Source organism: Callithrix jacchus, chromosome 7 (assembly GCF_049354715.1).
Source record: "Callithrix jacchus isolate 240 chromosome 7, calJac240_pri, whole genome shotgun sequence".
NCBI lineage: Eukaryota > Metazoa > Chordata > Mammalia > Primates > Cebidae > Callithrix > Callithrix jacchus.
In genome coordinates this window covers 68851891-68875532 of record NC_133508.1, presented here as the reverse complement: position 1 = coordinate 68875532, position 23642 = coordinate 68851891, and the positions used below count along the sequence as shown (strand labels likewise).

Sequence of the window (23642 nt, the reverse complement as noted above, 5' to 3'; positions counted from 1 at the left end):
CACCATGTTGGCCAGGCTGGTCTCGAACTCTTGACCTCAAGTGACCCGCCCTCTTTGGCTTCCCAAAGTGATGGAATGACAGGCATGAGCCACGGCACCTGGCCGGTGGCCTTTTTATAATCAGCATAAAATGCTCTGTGGAACATGGGCAGCCTTGAGTTTGACCGAGAACTTTACAGGCCCTAGTCAGAGGCAGCCTCAAATCTACAAAATTCTTACTCCTGACCTTGGATTCCTAAATTGGGAGAAAAGAATGTCCTGTTTCATTCACCCCAGAATCTGCCCTCATTGCTGGTTCTGGGAGCCCTGGGGATTCCTTTCATCTGTTTTTCTTTTTTTTTTTTCCACTTTTTTCAGACAATGAGAAATTTATATTAAGCTTTAATTTTGATTTTCTTTTTACTGACCTCATTTATTAACCTGGTTAGATCATGTTGGCTACTCAGCAATCTTTTGTCAAACTAAGACAAGAGGGAGTATGGGTGTGGTGGCTCACACTTGTAATCCTAGCACTTTGGGAGGCTGAGGCAGGAGGACTCCTTGAGCCCTAGAGTTCAAGCCTAGCCTGGACAACATGGCAAAACCCCATCTCTACAAAAAGTAGAAAAATTAGCCAGGTGTGGTAGCATGTGCCTGCAGTCTCAGTTACTCAGGAGGCTGAAGTGGGAGAATCACTTGAGCTTGGAAGGCAGAGGTTGCAGTGAGCCATAGTCGTGCCACTGCGCTCCAGCCCGGGTGAAAGAACAAGACCCTGTCTAATATATATATATATATATATATAATTAGCTGGGCATGGCCAGGCATGGTGGTTTACACCTGTAATCCCAACATTTGGGAGGCCAAGGTGGGTGGATCACTTGAGGTCTAGATTTTGAGACCAGCCTGGCCATCATGGCGAAACCCCATCTCTACTAAAAATACAAAAATTAGATTGGGCATGGTGGCTCACGCCTGTAATCCCAGCACTTTGGGAGGCCAAGGTGGGAGGATCACAAGGTCAGGAGTTTGAGACCAGTTTGGCCAACGTAGTGAAACTCTCTGTCTACTAAAAGTACAAAAAATTAGCTGGGCGTGGCGGCATGCCAGGCTGAGGCAGGATAATTGCTTGAACCCAGGAGGCAAAGGTTGCAGTGAGCCAAGATCACACCACAGCACTCCAGCCTGGGCAACAGTGCAAGACTTTATTCTAAAAAAAAAAAACACACAAAAATTAGCTGGGCGTGGTGGCAAATACCTGTAATCCCAGGTACTCAGGAGGCTGAGGCAGGAGAATCTCTTGAACTGGGGAGGTGGAGATTGCGCCACTGCACTCCAGCCTAGGTCACAGAACAAGACTCTGTCTCAATAATCATAATAATAATAATTAGCCGGGCATGACGGCGTGTGCCTGTAGTTCTAACTACCTAGGAGGTTGAAGTGGGAGGATCACCTGAGCCCAGGAAGTCAAGGCTGCAGTGAACCTTGATCATACCACTACATACCAGCGTGGGTGACAGTGAGACCCTGTCTCAAAAAAATAAATAATTAAATTAAATTTAAAAATTTGTAAGTGGGCTGGACACAGTGGCTCACGCCTGTAATCCTAGCACTTTGGGAGGCCGAGACAGGCGGATCATGAGATCGGGATATCGAGACCATCTTGGCCATGGTGAAACCCTGTCTCTACTAAAATACAAAAACTTAGCTGGGTGTGGTGGTGCACGCCTGTGGTCCCAGCTACTCAGGAGGCTGAGGCAGGGGAATCCACTGAATCCAGGAGACAGAGATGCAGTGAGCCGAGATCATGCCACTGCACTCCAGCCTGGCGACAGAGTGAGATTCCGTCTCAAAAAAAAAATTTGTAAGGTAACATTTTTCTCCTCCAACTATAGACCTATTGATTTATTGAACATTCTGTCCAAAATGTGTGCCAGCTTCTTGCCTGAGTTTCTTGGGCCAGTGCTTCACATCAGGAACAGGCAGGTGGCTGGATGCAATGGCCTGTAATCTCAGCATTTTGGGAAGCCAAAGTGGAAGGGTCACTTCAGGCCAGGAGTTCAAGACTAACCTGTGCAACATGGTGAGATCCCCCCACCCCTACAAAAAAATACAAAATGTAATCAGGTGTGGTGGTGCATGCCTGTAGTCCCAGCTACTCAGGAGGCTGAGGTAGAAGGATCACTCGAGCCCAGGATGTTGAGGTTGCAGTGAGCCAATATTGTACTCTAGCCTGGGGGATAGAGCAACAACCTGTCTCAAACAAAATGAAACAAACAAAGCAAAACAAAAAACAGCAGGCAAGACTATATACTTCCTTCGGGCATCATTTTTATAGTTCAGTTTCTCTGAACATGTAGAGCACAAAAAAGAAAAAAAAAACACAAGCAGACTATTCGATGCTGACTGTTGTTGTGCTCTAGACCAACCTGGTGGCAAAATCTCTCAGAAATCATTTAAAATGGCTGGCCTGGAGGCACACGCCTGTAATCCTAGGGCCTAGGTGGGAAAATCACTTGAGCTCAGGAGTTCGAGACCAGCCTGGGCAATATAATGAGACCTTGTCTCTAAAAATAAAAATAAAAGCAAAATTAAAAAAAAAAAAAGAAAACATTTAAAACATTTTCTTGGCCTTTGCTCCTGACGCAGACTTGATTAATGATGAAGCTGCCCATGTTTAATAAAGAGCCTTAGCTACGCATGCCCACATAGACCCCTCATCACAATATCAAGTATCAGGGTTAGCAGGCATGGTAAATTCACTTTCTTTCTTTCTTTCTTTCCTTTTCTTTCTTTCCCTTCTTTCTTCTTTCTCTTCTTTCTTTCTTCTTTCTTTTCTCTTCTTTCTTTCTCTCTTTCTTATTTTTTTGAGTCAGGGTCTTGTTCTCTTGCTGTCTTGCTCTCTTGTGCCACTGGAGTGCAGTGGCACAGTCACAGCTCACTGAAGCCTGGACCTCCCGGGCTTAAGCCATCTTCCCACCTCAGCCTCCCGAGTAACTAGGACTGCAGGCATGTGCCACCACGCCAGCTTTTTTTTTTTTTTTTTTTTAGATGAAGTCTTGCTCTATCACCCAGGCTGGAGTGCAGTGGCACAATCTTGGCTCACTGCAACCGCCATCTCCTGGGTTCAAGTGATTCTCCTGCCTTAGCCTCCTGAGGAGCTGAGGCTACAGGAATGCATGACCACATCTGGCTAATTTTTTATATTTTTTGTAGAGATGGGGTTTCACCATGTTGACCAGGGTAGTCCACAACTCCTGGCCTCAAGTGATCTGCCTTCATTGGCCTCCCAAAGTGCGGAATTACAGGCATGGCATGAGCCCCTGCGCCCAGCCTCCAGCTATTTTTTTTTCTTTTCTTCCTTTCTTTTTTTCCTGAAAAGCTGTGAATGAGAAGGCCTGGCTAATTTCCATATGTTTTGAATTTTTGTAGAGACAGGGTTTTGCCATGTTGCCCAGGCTAGTCTCAAACTCCTGAACTTAAGCAATTCACTGCCTCAGCCCTCTAAAGTGCTGGGATTACAGGCATGGGCTACCATTTCTAGTGGGTAAATCAGGATGTGTCCTGGGCTACTGCCTTTTTCATGTTTGTTTATATACATAATACTTTTTTAAAGACAATATCTCACTCTGTCACCCAGACTAGAGCTCAGTGACACAATCAAGGCTCACTGCAACCTCAACCTCCCAGGGCTCAGGTGATCCTCCCACCTCAGCCTCCTGAGTAGCTGGGACTATGGGTGGGCAACACCATATCTGGCTAAATTTTGTATTTTTAGTAGGGACAGGGTCTGGCCATGTTACCCAAACTGGGTTTTTTTCTTTTTTTTTTGAGACAGAGTCTTGCTCTGTTGCTCAGGCTGGAGTGCAGTGGCCTGATCTCGGCTCACTGCAACCTCTGCCTTCTGGGTTCAAGTGATTCTCCTGCCTCACCTCCTGAGTAGCTGGGATTACAGGCACAAGCCACCATGGCTGGCTAATTTTTGTATTTTTAGTAGAGACGGGGTTTCACCATGTTGGGCAGGCTGGTCTTCAATTCCTGACCTCGTGATCCACCCGCCTCAGCCTCCCAAAGTGCTGGGATTACAAGCATGAGCCACTACACCCGGCCCCTTTTTTTCTTTTATTGAAGAGATGGAGTCTCACATCTCACTCTGTCACCCAGGCTGGAGTAGCACAGCACATGATCGTAGCTCACTGAGGCCTGAAACTTCTGGCCTCAAGCAATCCTCCCACCTCAGCCTCCCAAACAGCTGGGATGACAGGCATGAGCCACTGCATCTGGCTTTAATTCCTTTTTTTATTCCTTTAGAGATGGGATCTCACTCTATTGCCCAGACAGAGTGCAGTGACATGATCATGGCTCACTACAGCCTCAACCCCCCAGGCTCAAGCCATCCTCCCACCTCAGCCTCCTGAGTAGCTGGGACCACAGGCACACACCACCAAGTCAGTTAATTTTTTAATTTTTTGTAGAGATAGGATCTCCCTACCTTGCCAGCCTGGAATTGAACTCCTGGGCCCAAGCAGTCCCCTTGCCTTGGCCTCCCAAAGTGCAGTGATTATAGGTGCAAGCCACCACGCCTGGCTTAATACCTTCTTTGAATGAACTCTGTGGCCTCTTGACACAGAGAACAGAAACACTAAGCCTCATTTTATATGCAAACAAAATGGATTTATTGTCACAAATTGGGAGTGGCTTGAACATAGAACTCATTCGCTAGTTAAGTATCATTATAAATAAGGGATATAGAGCAACTATTCTAATTGGTATTTTAGTAGAAGTCCCCTAACCAGTAAAGTGAGTGTGCCTGATAATCCCTTTTACTGAGTCTCCTCCCTTGGGTACCTTAGTGTGCTTTTTGCATCGTCAGAATTTTATCAGAATGGAGCCTTACCTACAGCTTGGCAATCCACTCTGCTTTATGAAAGTTTCTGAGAGTCTGCCAGTTCTGGAGGCTCAGTTCACCATGTCCATGTCATGGCAACCCAAGTTCAATCCCAGGTTCTCCCAATCACTTGCTGGCAGAAGGGCACCAGGCGTGGTGATTCATGCCTATAATCCCAACACTTTGGGAGGCTGAGCTGGGCGGATACTTGAGCCCAGGAGTTTGAGATCAGCCTGATCAACATGGCAAAACCCCTTCAATACAGAAAAATACAATAATTAGCCTGACATGATGTCCCATGCCTTGGGAGGCTGAGGTGGGAGAATCACCTGAGCTCGGTGAGGTCAAGACTATGGTTAGCCAAGATCAAACCACTGCACTCCAGTCTACACGACAAAGCGATAACTGTCTCAAAAATAAAAACAAGGCCAAGTGCAGTGGCTCACGCCTTGATCATGAGGTCAGGAGGTCAGGAGTTCCAGCCCAGCCTGACTAACATGGTGAAACCCAATCTCTACTAAAAATACAAAAATTAGCCGGGCGTGGTGGTGCATCCCTGTAATCCAAGCTATTCAGGAGGCTGAGGCAGGAGAATTCCTTGAACCTGGGAGGCATGCAGTGAGCCAAGATCATGCCACTGCAGCCTGGGCGACAGGGCAAGACTCTGTCTCAAAAAAAAAAACAAAGAAAACCCACAAGACTTACTGGCAGAAGGCTGTTGGGCAGGTCACTAAACCTCTGCACATCCCTCAGTTCCTGCATCAGCAGAAAGTAAGACTTGCCTCTACGGCTGGCTGTTGTGAGCATTATACGTGATATATAGATGATCTCATAAAATAAGATGCTTAACATAGTGCTTGCTACATAGTGAGGACTAAATAAACACTGGCCTTAAATATCTCTCAGGCTAAAATAATTGATCATTTTCCTTTTGTTTCATGATTTTTGGCATTTCCACAAGCTATCTTTTTCACCTTTGATATGTTAACCTAAAATGGAAACTTTACTACCATAAATGGAAAACCAGAATCATGAGACATAAATAGAAGTGAAACAACAGCACACACTGAAATAAACACGTAACATTTGTAATTGTTGATTCATTATCCCCTAAAATCACTCACACAACTGAGTGGTGTGCAGGTCATATTTTAGAGAGTGCTGCAGTGCAAGCGAGGATTTTGGGCTTAGGCTGCTGCTTGTGGATTAGAGGAGCTGGCCTATTGACAAAAATGTAATGGGTGAGATGGAGGATTGCTTGAGACCACAGTATGAGAGCAGCCTGGGTAAAATAGTAAGACCTTATCTCCAAACAGATTTTTTTTTTTGAGACAGAGTTTTGCTATTGTTGCCTAGGCTAGAGTGCAATGGCGCAATCTCAGCTCACTGCAACCTCCACCTCCCGGGTTCAAGCAATTCTCCTGTCCAGCCTCCCAAGTAGCTGGGAATACAGGTGCCCACCACTGTGTCCAGCTAATTTTTTGTATTTTTAGTAGAGATGGGTTTCACAATGTTGGCCAGGATGGTCTCAAACTCCTGACCTCAGGTGATCCACTGGCCTTGGCCTCGCAAAGTGCTGGGGTTATGAACGTGACCCAGCATGCCTGACCAAAAAAAAAATTTTTTTTTTTTTTTGAGACGGAGTTTCGCTCTTGTTACCCGGGCTGGAGTGCAATGGCGCGATCTCAGCTCACCGCAACCTCCGCCTCCTGGGTTCAGGCAATTCTCCTGCCTCAGGCTCCTGAGTAGCTGGGATTACAGGCACGTGCCACCATGCCCAGCTAATTTTTTGTATTTTTTAGTAGAGACGGGGTTTCACCATGTTGACCAGGATCTCTTGACCTGGTATCAATCTCTTGACCTCGTGATCCACCCGCCTTGGCCTCCCAAAGTGCTGGGATTACAGGCATGAGCCACCGCGCCCGGCCAAAAATTTTTTTTACATTTTACATTTAAAATGTATTACGCCAGGTGCAGTGACTAACACCTGTAATCCTAGAACTTTCAGGGTACAAGGCGGGCGGATCCCCTGAGGTCAGGAGTTCGAGACCAGTCTGGCCAACATGGTGAAACCCTGTCTACTAAAAATACAAAAATTAGCTAGGCATGGTGGCCTGTGCCTGTAGTCCCAGCTATTAGGAGGCATTGCTTGAACCCAGGAGGCAGAAGTTGCAATGAGCTGAGATCATGCCAGTGCACTCCAGCCTGGGTGACAGAGCAAGACTCCATTTCAAACAAATAGATAAATAAAATATATTGTTATTATTATGTTTTAATAGAGACGGAGTGTTGCTATGTTGCCCAGGCTAGTCTTGAACTCCTAGGCTCAAAAGATCTTACCGCCTCAGCCTCCCAAAATATTGGGATTACAGCCATGAGCCACTGCACCTGGCCAATAATTTTTTTTTTATAATTAGCTGGGCGTGGTGGCAAACATCTGTAGTCCTAAGCTACTCAGGAATCTGAGGCAGGAGAACGACTCAAGCCCAGGAGTGTGAAGTTACAGTGAGTTATGATCACACCACCTGTGCCCCAGCCTGGGCAACAGAGTGAGACACTATCTCTTTTTTTTTCTTTTTTTAATTTTTTTTTAAAGGCTAGTCAAATGAAGCCGTGGGAGTAGAGAATGAACAAAGAAATCTGTAACTGGTTGTGATCAGTTAGTTGTAAACACCACTGCACTCAGACCAGCGACACTGTCTCTTAAAAAAAAAAATTAATGGGTACCTCCTCTGTGCCAGACTCTGACCTAGTGCTGAAGACACAGAGGTGAGTAGACAGAAAGCATCCCCTTCATGTGGCCCTGCCATCTCTAACGGAGGTGGGTGCCCCTCTGGGTGGTCACTTCATTTTCACAGGAGGCTGTAAGGCTTGTAGTTAGTGCCCTGATGAGTAATATCTGTGACTGCCAACAACAAGGCCTTGAGTGACAGCAACACTTGCCGAGAAGTAACATGTCAAAATCACCATCATTAACCATTTACCAAGCTAACGTTTAGCGAAGCAGCTAAAAGGATGAGGCAGAGTTCCATATACTGACATGGAAAGACGTCCCGCATATACCACAACCAGCAAGTTGCAGAACAGATGCAGAGTATATGCCTGTTTGCATTGACATGTGTATATAGGCAATTATTTTAAGTAAGTTATATGCTAAGCCTTTATTTGCATAATTTCATGTAGTTTCATAATAATCCTATGAAGTGAGTGCTGTTATGATCTCCATTTTACAGATGCAAAGACTGAGGCCCAAACTGGGTAAAATGATTTGTCTGAGGCCTTGTAACAAACAAATGAGCGGTGGAGTTGTAAACTGAGTCCTGATCTGCCAGCCTGCAGAAACTAGACTCAACCTCCAGGCTTTTCAGCAACCATACATAGGAAAATCTGGAAGGACGCACCTCAAACTGTTCACAATGAGCACATCCCACAAGTGGGATTAGAGGAAGCTGCATTTCTTGTATTTTTTTATATGCCTCTGTACTGAGTTATAAAATTTATTTTTATTTTAATAATTAAATAGAGATGGGGGTCTCACTATGTTGCCCAGGCTGGTCTCAAACTCCTGGGCCCAAGTGATCCTCCCATCGCAGCCCCCCAAAATGCTAGGATTACAGGCATGAGCCACTGTGACTGGTTTGTTTGAGTGTTTTTAAAACAGCCATGGGCTAATTTTGTAATTGGAAAACAAAAGCAGCCATGCACGGTGGCTCAAGCCCGTAATCCCAGCACTTTGGGAGGCTGAGGCAGGTGGATCACTCTGAGGACAGGAGTTTGAGACCAGCCTGGCCAACAGGGTAGAACCCCATCTCTACTAAAAATACAAAACGTGACTGGATGCAGTGGCTCACACCTGTAATTCCAGCACTTTGGGAGGCCGAGGCAGGCGAATCACCTGAGTTGGGAGTTAAAGACCAGCCTGACCAACATGTAGAAACCTTGTCTCTACTAAAAAAACAAAATTAGCTGGGCGTGGTGGCACATGCCTGTATCCCAGGTACTAGGGAGGCTGAGGTGGGAGAATTGCTTGAATCTGGGAGGCGGAGGTTGCAGTGAGCCGAAATTGCCCTATTGCACTCCAGCCTGGGCAACAAAGTGAGACTCAGTCTCAAAAAAAAAAAATACAAAACTTAGCCAGGCACGGTGGCACATGCCTGTAATCCCAGCTACTAGGGATGCTGAGGTAGAGAATCGCTGGAACCTGGGAGGCAGAGGTTACAGTGAGCTGAGATCGAGCCACTGCACTCCAGCCTGGGCGACAGAGTAAGACCTTGTCTCAAAAAAAAAAAAAAAAAAGAAAAAAGAAAACGAAAACAATAAAACCACTGCCAACATATCAACTCTGCCAAGAGACACAATCATGTGGGGAGTGTCTGCACAGCCCACCCTGCCTTTCCACTCCTTTCCTTGTATCAAGGCATCAGCATAGAATAGGTGACACAGGACAAAAGGTCCTGTGACCCAGGAAGTTGGGGAAACACTGGTTTAGACAAAATGAATCAAGGCTTCTTCTCTGGGAGACTTTCAGAGCTTTAACAAGCTAACTTTGATTGTGATCTGATCGTGATTATGATGAGCCAGAGTTTGTAGCTGAAGCCATGTTGAGTTGGCCTCAGAGCCCCCTCCTTTCCCAGTGCCTAATGCAACCAGTGTTCTTTAGTACAAGAGTTGGAAATGCAGCTCCAGATACATTTTGTATGTATTTATTATTATTATATATTTTTTTTTTTTGAGACGGAGTTTCGCTCTTGTTACCCAGGCTGGAGTGCAATGGTGCGATCTCAGCTCACCGCAACCTCCGCCTCCTGGGTTCAGGCAATTCTCCTGCTTCAGCCTCCTGAGTAGCTGGGATTACAGGCACACGCCACCATGCCCAGCTAGCTTTTTGTATCTTTAGTAGAGACAGGGTTTCACCTCGTTGACCAGGATGGTCTCAATCTCTTGACCTCGTGATCCACCCGCCTCGGCCTCCCAAAATGCTGGGATTACAGGCTTGAGCCACTGTGCCCGGCTATTTTTTTTTTTTTTTTTTTTTTTTTTTTAAGATGGAGTTTCACCATGATGGCCAGGCTGGTCATGAACTCCTGACCTCAGGTGATCCACCCACCTCGGCCTCCCAAAGTGCTAGGATTACAGGCGTGAGCCACCCCGCCCAGTCATTATTATTTTTTGACATGAAGTCTCACTCTTGTAGTCCAGGCTGAAGTGCAATGGTGTAATCTTGGCTCACTGCAACATCCACCTCCTGGGTGCCAGCGATTCTCCTGCCAGCCTCCCGAGTAGCTGAGATTACAGATATGCACCACCACGCCTGACTAATTTTTTGTATTTAGTAGAGATAGGGTTTCCATGTTGGCCTCAGGTTTCACCTCAGATGATCCATCTGCCTTGGCCTCCCAAAGTGCTGGGATTACAGGCATGAGCCACTGTGCCTGGCCATATATTTACTTTTTTTTTTTTGAGAAGGAATTTTGCTCTTGTTACCCAGGCTGGAGTGCAATGGCGCCATCTCAGCTCACCGCAACCTCCGCCTCCTGGGTTCAGGCAATTCTCCTGCCTCAGCCTCCTGAGTAGCTGGGATTACAGGCATGCACCACCATGCCCAGCTAATTTTTTGTGTTTTTAGTAGAGACGGGGTTTCACCATGTTGACCAGGATGGTCTCGATCTCTTGACCTCATGATCCACCTGCCTCGGCCTCCCAAAGTGCTGGGATTACAGGCGTGAGCCACCGCGCCCGGCCAATGATATGTGTGGTGTTTTCATTTGTGTATGTGTGTGTCTGTGTGAGAGACCTCGTTCTAAAGTAGATCCCAGGGCCCTGCTCAGAGTTCAGTCTGCTTGACTTCTCACACCCCTTGCATTGTATACAGGAAACAGGTTTATTTGCAAAGCCACACTACAAGTGTGAGGGAATGGGTGGCTCACCAGCCCGCCAAGGTGCTGAGTGAGCAGAATTTGGGTGTGGACAGCTCTCCCTTTGGCGCATCATTTGCAGGGGGAGGGAGTGCCGCACCTCCCTTAAACACCTACGAGGTGTCAGGTACTATAGGGCATATCATGGCCATTTTCTCTTTGATTCCATACAAGAATTCTGTAAGGGAGAAATTGATTATTGCCTTTTTTTTTTTTTTTGAGATGAAGTTTCACTCTGTCACCTAGGCTGGTGTGCAATGGCACGATCTCTATCTCAGCTCACTACAACCTCCACCTCCCAGGTTCAAGCAATTCTCCTGCCTCAGCCCCCCGAGTAGCTGGGATTACAGTCACCTGCCACCACACCCAGCTAATTGTGCACTTTTAGTAGAGACAGGGGTTTGTTTTCTTTTTTTTTTTTTTTTGAGACGGAGTTTTGCTCTTGTTACCCAGGCTAGAGTGCAATGGTGCGATCTCAGTTCACCACAACCTCCGCCTGAACCTGGGTTCAGGCAATTTTCCTGCCTCAGCCTCCTGAGTAGCTAGGATTACAGGCACGCACCACCATAACCAGCTAATTTTTTTGTATTTTTAGTAGAGACGGGGTTTCACCATGTTGACCAGGATGGTCTCGATCTCTTGACCTCGTGATCCACCCGCCTCGGCCTCCCAAAGTGCTGGGATTACAGGTGTGAGCCACTGCGCCCGGCCCTGAGACAGGGTTTCGCTATGTTGTCCAGGCTGATCTCGAGCTCCTGGAGTCAAGTGATCCACCCGCCTCAGGCTTCCAAAGTGCTGGGATTACAGACATGAGCCACCACACCCAGCTTGATTATTGCCTCTTTACAGATAAGTAAACTGAAGTTTAGAGAGAGATGAAGCCACTTGCTCAAGGAAATAATAGTACAGAATTGTACCTGGGTCAGCCTGTCCCTGAAATGCATGTTCTCTGCCCCACACCACACCTATGCGCTCTTTTGCCTTTGGTCTTACTCTGAGGTATCTGCCCTCATGGTACCCAAGGAACAGAATCCAAGTATTGTGTCCTTGGCTTCATGTCCTAGGCACTCGAGAAAATGGGTCTTTCTCCTTCTCAGAACTGTTTTAATTCTTACAGGAAGCTTTCCAGATCTTAAGATGTCTTCTCCCCTCCTCTGAACCAACCCTCAGCCTGTTCTCGGCCCTTTCTCTCTGAGAAGAGCCTCTGTTCCTGGGCCCCAAGAGCCAGGGACCCTGTCTGATTGATCTGTCAGCACAACGCTGGCTAGAGGGAACTGCTCATGTCTGTCTGGGGGCGAATGACCCTCCCTGAAGCATGGGGAGAGCCACCATGTTCCCCAGACCCCACAAGAGGCTACAAGCCTCAGAGCTGCAGACAGGAGAAAGGCTGCTGACTAGGCGGAAAGTGTGTGTCAAGAAAAACTCCAACGAAGTAGTGGGAACCTGGAAGTCTGGGGATCCCCCCCAGAAATTAAGGCTCAGAGTTAAAAAAGTAAGGGAGTGGGCAGGTAGCAACTATGCCTCCTCATTCTCTCTCCACCTCCCTGGGGTTTGAAGCAAGAATCAGCAACACCAACAGGCCCTACACATCATCGCATCACAGGGCTGAAGCAGGAGGGAGCCAGGAGCAAGGGGAGGACATCCTGCTGTGATGCTTGGCAGAGGCAGGAATGGCCACTTTCCAGATGGGAGTTTAGAGCTTTTTCACCCAGGGTCAACTGCACCCCTGATTGGGATAAAAATAGTACTTCCTCTTCCCTTCTCCCATCATTCTCTTTCACTTCCAACTTCCCAGACTCAGATTAGTTATGTCCATCCGCCCTGGAGCTCCATCCCAGATGATGGACACTCCCGCACTTATCTGTCCACTCTCATCACTCCTTGCATGTCCATCTGGATTCCCTGGGTGATTCTCTCTCTTTCTCTCTGTCTCTCTGGAGATTCTTGTCATTGGGTCTGCCCCAGAAACCAGAAGACTTCCTGAGTCCTCCGAGTCCAGCCTGTCCATCACCCTGCTCCAGGCGAGGTGGTCACAGCCTCAGCTGTCACTCCCTTCTGGGACCCAGCCCTGCCACCGCCTTGCTGAGAAACCATGGGCAGTGAGTGTCTTATTCTCTCTGGGCCTCAGAAGCCTCATCCTCGTGGCATGAGGCACTGGACTTGGTGGTTTCTGGTTTTTTAACACCTGACTGTCCATGTGCCTGGTCTCCAGGAAACACACTCCCAGTGAGGCAGAGGCTGCTGGCGGACAGCGTGGCAGAGTCAAGCACCACCAACTTCCCAGGAAAGAGGTGACCCAGCTGCACTGCGTGCCTCCCACCTGACCTCCAGTGAGGATCTTCTCTCCCCAGCCCACAAAGGGCCGCAGTGTCCCCAGGGAGCCTGGCGCTCCCCCCGCCCGACCCCACAAAGCCACAGCCACCTGCTATCAGGCCTCCCACCCCCGCCCCACGCCTGTGTCCCGCTCCCAGAACTCCTTACCTGCCCAGCCCAGGAGCCCTCTGGCCCCATTCACATGGTCCTCCTGGCCTAACCTGGCTGCCTGGACAGTCTCAGCTCCCCTTGCCGTCGTAGCCACCGCCTGTCTCCCCGCGCCCACGTCCCACCCTGACTTCCTGCCTCCTCCTGAGGGCTCCGCAGCCAACCGGGCCCCAGCAGCCCAACCACAAGCCTCTAGCACCCCAAGCTTCCTGCCACCATAGACCCCTGCCTCTCAGCCCCTGGGGGTCCCCTACACCTCCAGGCCAGGCCCTACTACCCCTGAGGGTGACACTGGGAGGTTAAAGTCGAGGGGAGGATGTCTGATAGACCATCCCTCTGCCCTCTAGGGTGCATCTGGGCAAGAGATTCAAGGGCAGCCTTCGGCCCCAGTGAGCAGGGGGCAAGCAGACCCGCACTCAGCTGATGGTGAGAGGCCAGCAGCCCCGCAGCACCACCGCTGCAGCTGAGTGACCCTTTTCTTTCTGTCTGGCAGCAAAGGTAGCATCAGTCAGAGGACAATATCCCTGTTAAATAGCTGGCCAGCAGAGCATGCATGTCACAGTCAGGTCAGGCGGAGAGAACAATTCCCATGTCATCCCAGGCACAGGACAGTAGCTTTATTATAGTCAAGGATAGGCGAGTGGTAGGCAGAATGCTGGAAGAATTTCCTCTCATAGACAGAAACGGTGGCTCCTGTTTAGGAGGCAAACAGGACAACCTCATGTCTCCAAGAGGCTCTGCTGTAGTCAGAGGCCAGCACAACACCCACTAATCATGGTGGGAGCATAGGGCAACACTTCGAATGCAGGTAGAGGCAAGGCCACAGCCCCTGGCAGAGGTGGAGGGCTTGGCACCATCTCCTGCAACAGGTGGAAGACAGCGCAAACAGGCCTGCTCAGGCCCCCAGGTGCAGGCCACAGACTGTCAGGGCTTTCTGTTATAGGCAGGCACCAAGAAGATTGTCACAAGCAGCAGGCAGTCAAAGAATTTCCATTTCCCCTGGGACTAGGCTGAGGGGGGTGCCCATCATTAGCTGAGGGCCAGGTCACCAGTGATATGAGGAACTCCCGGTGGCCTCATCAGGTCCAAGAACTAGGCCTTGACCCCACCAGGAGGAAAGTGCAAATGCGTCACTGCCTGAGTGAGCTGGTAGGGGGAGGGGAACCCACAGAGCATTGTTGGGGTTTGTGAGGTGGAAGCGAGGCTGTGATACTGTGCGCACCTCAGCTGCAGTGGCGGGGCAGGAAATGGGTTGGGGGAAGAGGAAGCCTGAGTTGGAAAGTCAAAGAGGGTAACACAGAAACAAAGGCTGAGAGAGACAAAGTAAAAAACCTACAGAGTGACACCGAGCTCAGAGGTGGAGTGCCAGGGCTGGTGCAGGGCCCAGCCTCCCTTGCAATGTAAGCCTGAACACTTCATGGTCCATCTCCGAGTCTCAGCACAGAGTAGAAACACTGCAGCGCTGGGAGTGAGTAATAGGGCTCGCTGTGCACTATTTCCCTTAAGGCACATCCGCCACCTGTGGAGTGAGAATCAGCATCTCCATTGTGGAGGTGAGGAAACAGACGCAGGGGTTAAGGGGGTTCCTTAGGGTCTAATAGAAATAAACAGTGGTTCAGGCCTGTTATTCTAACACTTTGGGAGGCAAGGCGGGTGGATCACTTGAGGTCAGGAGTTCAAGACCAGCCTGGCCAACACGGTGAAACCCTGTCTCTACTAAAAATGCAAAATTATCCAGGTGTGGTGATGCGCCTGTAATCCCAGCTACTTGGGAGGCTGAGGCAAGAGAATCACTTGAACCCAGGAAACAGAGGTTGTAGTGAGCTCAGATCCCACCATTGCACTTCCAGCCTGAGCAACAAGAGCAAAAAAAAAAAAAAGGCCGGGCGCGGTGGCTCACACCTATAATCCCAGCATTTTGGGAGGCCGAGGCGGGTGGATCACGAGGTCAAGAGATTGAGACCATCCTGGGCAACATGGTGAAACCCCATCTCTACTAAAAATACAAAAATTAGCTGGGCATGGTGGCGCATGCCTGTAGTCCCAGCTACTCGGGAGGCTGAGGCAGGAGAATTGCTTGAACCCAGGAGGCAGAGGTTGCCGTGAGCCGAGATCGTTGCATTGCACTCCAGTCTGGGTGGGTAACAACAGGGAAACTCCGTCTCAAAAAAAAAAGAAGTATAAAAAATTAGCCAGGCATGGTGGCGGCTGCTTATAATTCCAACTACTCAGAAGGATGAGGCAGGAGAATCGATTGAACCTGGGAGATGGAGGTTGCAGTGAGCAGAGATCACACCACTGCACACACACAAAAGGAGAATAACAAAAAAAGAAATAAACGAGGAAGCTGCCTTTAAATCCACGTCTCCCAGATGCTGCATTCTTCAGCATGCCAATTTACCTAAGTCACCTCCCATGGGCCTGCAGTGGACTAGGGTGGTCCCAGCGACAGGCCACGTTCAGACAGCGGCTCTGGGCCTGAATAAACGACTGCAAGAGACCTTGATGGGAAGCGGACAGGACGTTTATTGAGGATTTGTGGGTGTGAGCTCCTTCTCCTCCCCCTCCCAGCTGGCAGCAGAGGAAACAGGATGCTAGGGTTTTGCACTCTTGGAATTCAGCTCTCAGAAGCCTGAATGTTTCTGCTCCCCCGCCAGGAGCTGGTGCCTCTGGGGCACCCCTCCCTTCCCTCTTCTCAGGCAGGCAGGGGAAGCGGCAGTGGGAGAGGGGGCGGGGAAGCTGGGGGAGGGGCGGCCCACAGGTGTTCCTCAGCAGAGAGTGAAGCGCCTGGCGCTGATGTTCATGCGCGTGAGGCCCAGGTGCCGCAGCAGTGGGGCTAGGGCCGGGCCGTACCCCGGCTCCAGCTCTAGCTCCAGCTCGGCCTCATCCAGCAGCTCCTGGTGCAGGTGACAGGCCTGGTCCATCTTCAGCCGGTGCAGCTGGGCCCGCAGCCGCAGCAGCTGCCCTGCCAGCTGCCGGTCCTGCGCCTGCATCTCCCGCTGCGGCCGAGAGGGGGCGTGAGCCTGACGGACAGGCCCTCGGCCGCGCGCCGTTCCACCCTTGCTGGCAACCCTGGGCCTTTGCACTGGCTGTGTCCTCCCCGGGGGGGACGGGGGGCGGGGCGGCCGGCGGTGGGGGCGGCCCTCTCATCTCAGCTTGATCCCTCCCCATCTCCCAATCTTGCTCCACCTGGTGGTTCTCAAACCGGGCTAAAGAGTCATTATTAAGCAAATCCAGCTGCCTGGGACCCATCCTAGATCAACTAAGCAGAATCTCTGCTTTGGAGCCTGGTTATCTTTCTATTTGCACGTGTTGGGTTGGGAGCCACCTATTCAAATTCCCATCTTCAGAATCTGCCTGTGGCATTACCAGGGCCTCCTTTTGAACTTCACTGTATCTCTGGGGCATAGCAAGTCCCAGAGTAGGGGAGGCAGGGTCTTTCCCTATCTATCATGGTGCTCCACACTCCCCAATGGCAGGGCTCTGTCCCCTAAGCCACAGAAGCACAAGGTAGTAGATTGGATGGAATCCTTCAGCAAGGCTCCCTGAATACAGCACTGGACAAGTCCATTCCTGGCTCCTCAGCCCAGGATACCTGAGTGGGCAGGTGCTGGAGGCAGGGTCCATTCTCATCCCTTCCCCATGCCTGTGGTCTTGGGCCCTAGGGAGGACTAGCCCAAAGGCCCTGTGCAAAGCTGCCCACCCCACCAGACTCACCAGCTCTCGTCGGAGCCACTCAAGGGCAGAGTCCATTGAGTCGAAGCCACCGATGGCCCCAGATCCCCTTGGTCCAGGTTTGGCTTGGGCCCTGCGCCAGGCCTGGCTCTGGACCTGGGCTGTCCACTCCAGATATGAGGGCCGCCGAGTCTGCAGCTGAAGCTTGGCTGTGAGTGCCTTCACAGAGTCCAGGCTCTCCCCCTCCTCATCCTCTTCGTCCTCTTCGCCCACCGCCTGGAATTTCATTTGTCCCAGGGACATGGCAGGTTTGAGGTGAGTGACAGGGCAGAGCTGCAGCTCTGGGATGAGGGAAGGGCTGGCAATATTGCCCAGGGAGAGGTGGTAGAAGCTGAGGGTGAGAAGAGTGTTCCAGGGAGTGTGTGATGGTCAATGTTCAAGGTGGGCGAGGGGGGCTGAGTGTGCCAGGATGAGTGAGCAGATGGCTGTGTGTGAGGCCAAGTGTGTAAGGGCTGGAATTTTCCTGGACTGCTAACTTGGGAGCCACGTGATACCCATCTGGGTGGGGGCCGGAGGAACCCTGCTCCTCTGGCCTTTTGGATGAATTTTATTGTCTTTGCCCAGAAGGAGACACCCAGTTCCCAGAAAGGAAGTTGCTCCAGGATGAGAAAAGCATCATTCACACCAGAGTCTTGGCCCTCTTCCCAAGACCCAAGTAAAGGGAGCTGAGATCCGGGAGGAGGCTGCCTAGCCACCCCTTGTCCTTACTTGTGACACTAGACCTTAGGCAAAGGACTAGCCTCCAGGGCCCTGGCCTGGGAGTCAGGAGACCTGGGTTCTAGTGCTGGCTCTGTGGAACCTTGGGCAAGTCACTGACCTTCTCAGCTCTGTTGGGGCAGATCAAGGATTTCAGGCTAATACTCTAAGGAGCTATAGGTTCCTCAAGGGCTGCCTTCAGGGGAAGGGCAGAGCTGTGGATCAGGTCCTTGCCCTCCCTCTCCCTGCCCCTCCCAGGGCTTCAACCAGAGCAGTTTGCTTTTTTAAACTTTGTTTTGAAACATAACATACACACAGAACAATTGTATCTATCATAAATGTATGAGAGCGAGGTGGCTCATGCCAGTAACCCCAACACTTTGTAAAGCCAAGGCAGGCAGATCACCTGAGGCCAGGAGTTTAACACCAGCCTGGACATCATGGTAAAACCCCATCTCCACTAAAAATACAAAATTAGCTGGGTGTGGTGGTGTGCACCTGTAATCCCAGCTACTCAGGAGGCTGAGGCCAGAGAATCACTTGAACCCAGGAGATGCAGGTTGCAGTGAGCCAAGATCACACCATTTCCAGCCTGGACAAAAGCAGTGAAACTCCATCTCAAAAAATAAGCAAATAAATAAATAAATACATGGTTCAATGAAGTCTCCAAACTGAACACATCCATGTAACCAGCACCCAGATCAAGCAACAGAGTATTTCCAACACCTAGGAATGTCTTCAGCATGCATTGGAATCACCTAGAAAGCTTGCTGAGAGTGTTAGGCCCCACCACCAGAGTTTCTGATTCAGTATGTATGGGGCGGAGTCTGGTAATCTGCATTTCTACCAAATTCCCATCCCAGCTGCTGCTGGAATTTTACAATTTCTACTTTTTTTTTTTTTTTTTTTTCTGTTTTTTTGAGGCAGGGTCTTGCTTTGTTGCCAGGCTAGAGTCTGGAGTGCAGTGGTGGGATTATGGCTCACTGCAACCTCGAACTCTTGGATTTAGAGATTCATTTGCTTGACCTCCTCAGTAGCTGGGACTTACACATGCAAGACCCCACACCCAGGTAATTTTTTAAAATTTAATTTATTTAATTTTTTTCTTTTCTTTGTGGTAGTCTCATGAGATAATTTTTTTTTTTTTTTTGAGATGGAGTTTCGCTCTTGTTACCCAGGCTGGAGTGCAATGGCCCAATCTCGGCTCACGGCAACCTCTGCCTCCTGGGTTCAGGCAATTCTCCTGCCTCAGCCTCCTGAGTAGCTGGGATTACAGGCACGCACCACCATGCCCAGCTAATTTTTTGTATTTTTAGTAGAGACGGGGTTTCACCATGTTGCCCAGGATGGTCTCGATCTCTTGACCTCGTGATCCACCTGCCTCGGCCTCCCAAAGTGCTAGGATTACAGGCGTGAGCCACCGCGCCTGGCCCGATAATTTTATTTTTAATAGAAGCAAGGTCTTCCTATGTTGCTCATGCTGGTCTCAAACTCCTGGGCTCAAGCAAATACGTATCCTTTCATGTCTGATTTCTTCCACAGAATAGTTCCAGTTTCATGATTATACTATGGTTTTACTTTTATTTATATATATAATTTGAAAGAAGGCTTGTATGTGTGTATGTAAAACCCACATGCAAAAGTCTGAAACAGAGTAGACCAGAAGGCCCTTTAAAGGTAGCAGTTAGTCTTATTCTTAGTAATCAGCACCCACAACAGTGTAGACATCAATGTTTAAGAAATGAAAATACGAGGCCGGGTGAAGTGGCTCACGCCTGTAATCCCAGAACTTTGGGAATCTGAAGTGGGCAGATCACAAGATCAAGAGATCAAGACCATCCAGACCAACATGGTGAAACCCCATCTCTACTAAAAAATATAAAAAATTAGCTAGGCATGGTGGCACATGCCTGTAGTTCCAGCTACTCGGGAGGCTGAGGCAGGAGAATTGCTTGAACCTGGGAGGCGGAGGTTGCAGTGAGGCGAGATCACCCAACTGCACTCCAGCCTGGCGCCTGGTAACAGCGTGAGACTCTGTCTCAAAAAAAAATGAAAATAAGGCCAGGTACGGTGGCTCACACCTGTAATCCCAGCATTTTGGAAGGCTGAGGCGGGTGGATCACGAGGTCAGGAGTTCAAGACTCAGCCTGGCCAGTGGTGAAACCCTGTCTCTTAAAAAAAAAAAGAAAGAAAAAGAAATGAAAATAGGCCAGGCATGGTGGCTCATGCCTGTAATCCCAGTACTTTGGGAGGCCAAGGTGGGCCGATCACCTGAGTGTGGGAGTTTGAGACCAGTGTGACCAACATGGAAAAACTCTGTCTCTACTAAACATACAAAAAATTAGCTGGGCATGGTGGTACATGCCTGTAATCCTAGCTACTCGGGAGGCTGAGGCAGGAGAATCACTAGAACCTGGGAGGTCGAGGTTGCTGTGAGCCAAGCTCACACCATTGCACTCCAGCCTGGACGACAAGAGAGAAACTCCATCTCAAAAAAAAGAAAGAAACGAAAATATATAGACTTAATAAAAGAGCTGCTAGAATAAAATAAATAAAAATAAAATGAAACAATATGACCGGGGCTCATGCCTATAAGCTCAGCACTTTGGGAGGTGGGGGTAAGAGGATCATTTGAGCCCAGGAGTTTGACACCAGCCTGGGTAATATTTTTTTTTTTTTTTTTAAGATGGGGTTTCACCATGTTGGTCAGGCAAGTCTTGAACTCCCGACCTCAGGTGATCCGCTTGCCTTGGCCTCCAAACTGCATGAGCAACCATGCCTGGCCTTTTTTTTTTTTTTTTTAGAGGTGGGGTTTCACGGCATTAGCCAGGATGGTCTCGATCTCCTGACCTCGTGATCTGCCCACCTCGGCCTCCCAAAGTGCTGAGATTACAGGCGTGAGCCACCGCACCCGGCCCATTTTTTTTTTTTTTTTTTTTTAATTAGCAGGATTGAAAGTCAGAGGATGAGAAAGAAAAAAAAAATTAGCAGGGCATGGTGGCATATGCCTGTGCCCAACTACTACTTGTGAGGCTGAGATGGGAGGATTGCTTAAACCCAGAAGGGCAAAGCTGCTGCAGTGAGCCCTGGTCGTACCACTGCACTCCAGCCTGGGTGACAGAGGCAGACCCTATCTCAAAAACAAAAAAAAAAGCTTCTCTGCCTATGAAGTGCCTTTAGTCTTTTTTTTTGAGACGGAGTTTTGCTGTTGTTACCCAGACTGGAGTGCAATGGCACGATCTCGGCTCACTGCAACCTCCGCCTCCTGGGTTCAAGCAATTCTGCCTCAGCCTTCCGAGTAGCTGGATGCACCACCATGCCCAGCTAATTTTTGTATTTTTAGTAGAGACGGGGTTTCACCTTGTTGACCAGGATGGTCTGGATCTGTTAACCTTGTGACCCACCCGCCTTGGCCTCCCAAAGTGCTGGGATTATAGGTGTGAGCCACCGCGCCTGGAATTTTTTTTTTTTGAGATGGAGTTTCGCTGTTGTTACCCAGACTGGAGTGCAATGGCACGATCTCGGCTCACTGCAACCTCCGCCTTCTGGGTTCAAGCAATTCTCCTGCCTCACCCTCCTGAGTAGCTGGGATTACAGGCACGTGCCAACATGCCCAGCTAATTTTTGTATTTTTAGTAGAGACGGGGTTTCACCATGTTGACCGGGATGGTCTCAATCTCTTGACCTCGTGATCCACCTGCCTCGGCCTCCCAAAGTGCTGGGATTATATGTGTGAGCCACCCTGCCCAGCCATTTTTTTTTTTTTTTTTTTTTTAATGAGAGAGGGTTTCACTGTCATCCAGCCTGCAGTGCAGCAGTGAAATCTCAGCTCACTGCAACCTCCAACCCCCAGGCTCAAGTGATCCTCCCACCTCAGCCTCCCTAGTAGCTGGGACCACAGGCACGCACCACGCTTGGTTAATTTTTTGTGTTTTGCATAGAGCTTGGGTTTTACCATGTTGCCCAGGCTGGTCTCAAACTCCTGGGCTCAAGCGGTCCTCCTGCCTTGGTCTCCCAAAGTGCTGGGATTACAGCCATGAACCACCACTACCCTCTATATACCTTTATTCTTTTTTTGAGACGAATCTTGCTGTCACCCAAGCTGGAGTACAGGGGTGGATCTCAGCTTACTGCAACTTCTGCCTCCCGGGTTCAAGTGATTATCCTGCCTCAGCCTCCCAAGTAGCTGGGACTACAGGTGCGAGCCACCATACCCGGCTAATTTTTGTATTTTTAGTAGAGATGGGGTTTTGCCATGTTGGCCAGACAGGTCACCTCAAGTGACCTGTCTGCCTAGACCAGAAAAGTGTTGGTATTACAGGCATGAGCCACCTCGCTTGGCAATTTTGTGGGTGTGTGTGTGACAGTCTTGCTCTGTTGCTCAGGCTAGAGTGCAGTGGTGCGATCTCAGGTCACTGCAGCCTTTGCTTCTCAGGTTCAAGGGATTCTCCTGCCTCAGGCTTTCGAGTAGCTGGGACTACAAGCACACATCACCATGCCTGGCTATTTTTTTTTTTTTTTTTTTTTTCCGAGACGGAGTTTCGTTCTTGTTACCCAGACTGGAGTGCAATGGCACGATCTCGGCTCATCGCAACCTCCGCCTCCTGGGTTCAAGCAATTCTCCTGCCTCAGCCTCCCGAGTAGCTGGGACTACAGGCACGCACCACCATGCCCAGCTAATTTTTGTATTTTTAGTAGAGACGGGGTTTCACCATGTTGACCAGGATGGTCTCGATCTGTTGACTTCGTGATCCACCCACCTCAGCCTCCCAAAGTGCTGGGATTACAGGCGTGAGCCACTGCACCCAACCCTATTCCTTTATTCTTAATATAAATACATACATACATACATACATACATGAGGCTGGGCATGGTGGCTCATGCCTGTAATCCCAGCACTTTGGGAGGCCACGAGGCAGGAGGATTGCTTGAGGCTTGGAGTTGATGACCAGCCTGGGAAAAGCAAGGAGACTCCATCTCCACAAAGACATTTAAAAAAGAAAAAGAGGCCAGGCGCCGTGGTGGTCTTTTCCCCCATGCTGTAGTGCAATGGCGCGAGATCTCGGCTCACTGCAACATCTGCCTCCCGGGTTCAAGCAATTCTTTTGCCTCAGGCTCCTGAATAGCTGGGATTACAGGCGCCCACCACCATGCCCAGCTAATTTTGTATTTTTAGTAGAGATGGGGTTTCACCATATTGGCTCGGATAGTCTTGATCTCCTAACCTCGTGATCCGCCCACCTCGGCCTCCCAAAGTGCTGGAATTACAGGCGTGAACCACCGTGCCCTGCCAATTTTGTGTACTTTTAGTAGAAACGGGGTTTTACTATGTTAGCCAGGCTGGTCTCGAACTCCTGACCTCCAAAAGTGCTGAGATTACAGGAGGGTGCCACTGCAACCGGCCTTTCTTTCTTTTAAAAGTCAGCAGTAGTGCTAGCACCTCAGGGCTTAAAAAACAAACAAACAAAAATATTGAGTGCCTCCTGCAACCGAGGCACGGGGTTAAGGACCTTAGGCAAGATTATTCTCCCCATTTCACAGATGGTGAAATGGAGATTTGTTTATTACAGTCTCTGGCCAGAGACCTCGCTAAGAGATACTGGCAATATGAGGGAATATTCCTGTGAAACTGTGATCCCTTCCTCTGAAGGCCTCTTTAACAGCTATCTAGCCGGCGGCGTCGACGGCAGCCTTCCAGACAGTTCCAGTCCCTTTCGAAGCCCTAGCCTGCCCCTCCGGAGGCTCCCAGAGTTAGTCCTTGTGCTGGGCCCCGGGTCTCTCACTGGCAGAATGGAGTTCTCCGAGCTGACGCTGTGTGTCACTGGCCACCACCTGCTGCTGTCGCGGGGGAGGGAGGGCATCGTCTCGGGACCTGTGACTGCTGTTGCTTAGCATCAAGAAGCGGTGAGACGTGGCGGGGGCGTCCCCGGAGTTGGGGAGCGCGCGACTCG

General features: G+C 49.6%; 2 protein-coding genes across 4 annotated transcripts in view; both read right to left on the bottom strand.

Moving 5' to 3' along the window:
• Positions 1–13368, bottom strand: part of LCK (LCK proto-oncogene, Src family tyrosine kinase) — a 35454-nt gene extending 22086 nt beyond the window's left edge. For both annotated transcript variants that reach the window (XM_035308589.2, XM_035308591.2), the window contains exon 1: positions 13261–13368. The gene's annotated coding sequence lies outside the window, so the exon portion shown is untranslated. The remainder of the gene's footprint in view (positions 1–13260) is intronic.
• Positions 13369–15766: 2398 nt separating this feature from the next.
• FAM167B (family with sequence similarity 167 member B) lies at positions 15767–23641 on the bottom strand. Of its 2 annotated transcripts, XM_078331081.1 has the most exons (3): positions 23475–23641; positions 16978–17211; positions 15767–16259 (listed from the first exon to the last, which is right to left on the bottom strand). In XM_078331081.1, the coding sequence occupies exons 1-3, from the start codon at positions 23550–23552 to the stop codon at positions 16029–16031; spliced, it is 543 nt and encodes a 180-aa protein (XP_078187207.1). In that variant the 5' UTR covers positions 23553–23641; the 3' UTR covers positions 15767–16028. The 2 variants fall into 2 exon arrangements, with proteins under 2 accessions (XP_078187207.1, XP_002750607.1); XM_002750561.6 differs by lacking the exon at positions 23475–23641 and having other exon boundaries at positions 16978–17440.
• Between the last annotated feature and the right edge of the window lies 1 nt (position 23642).

What these genes read in the sequence shown, in the direction of transcription:
- FAM167B (XM_078331081.1), bottom strand. Translation starts at nt 23,552, where the DNA reads ATGCCCTCCCTCCCCCGCGACAGCAGCAGGTGGTGGCCAGTGACACAC. An exon ending in CGGAGAACTCCATTCTGCCA is followed by an intron (nt 17,212 to 23,474) that starts GTGAGAGACCCG and finishes ATGAAATTCCAG; the next exon opens with GCGGTGGGCGAAGAGGACGA. An exon ending in AGTGGCTCCGACGAGAGCTG is followed by an intron (nt 16,260 to 16,977) that starts GTGAGTCTGGTG and finishes TCTCGGCCGCAG; the next exon opens with CGGGAGATGCAGGCGCAGGA.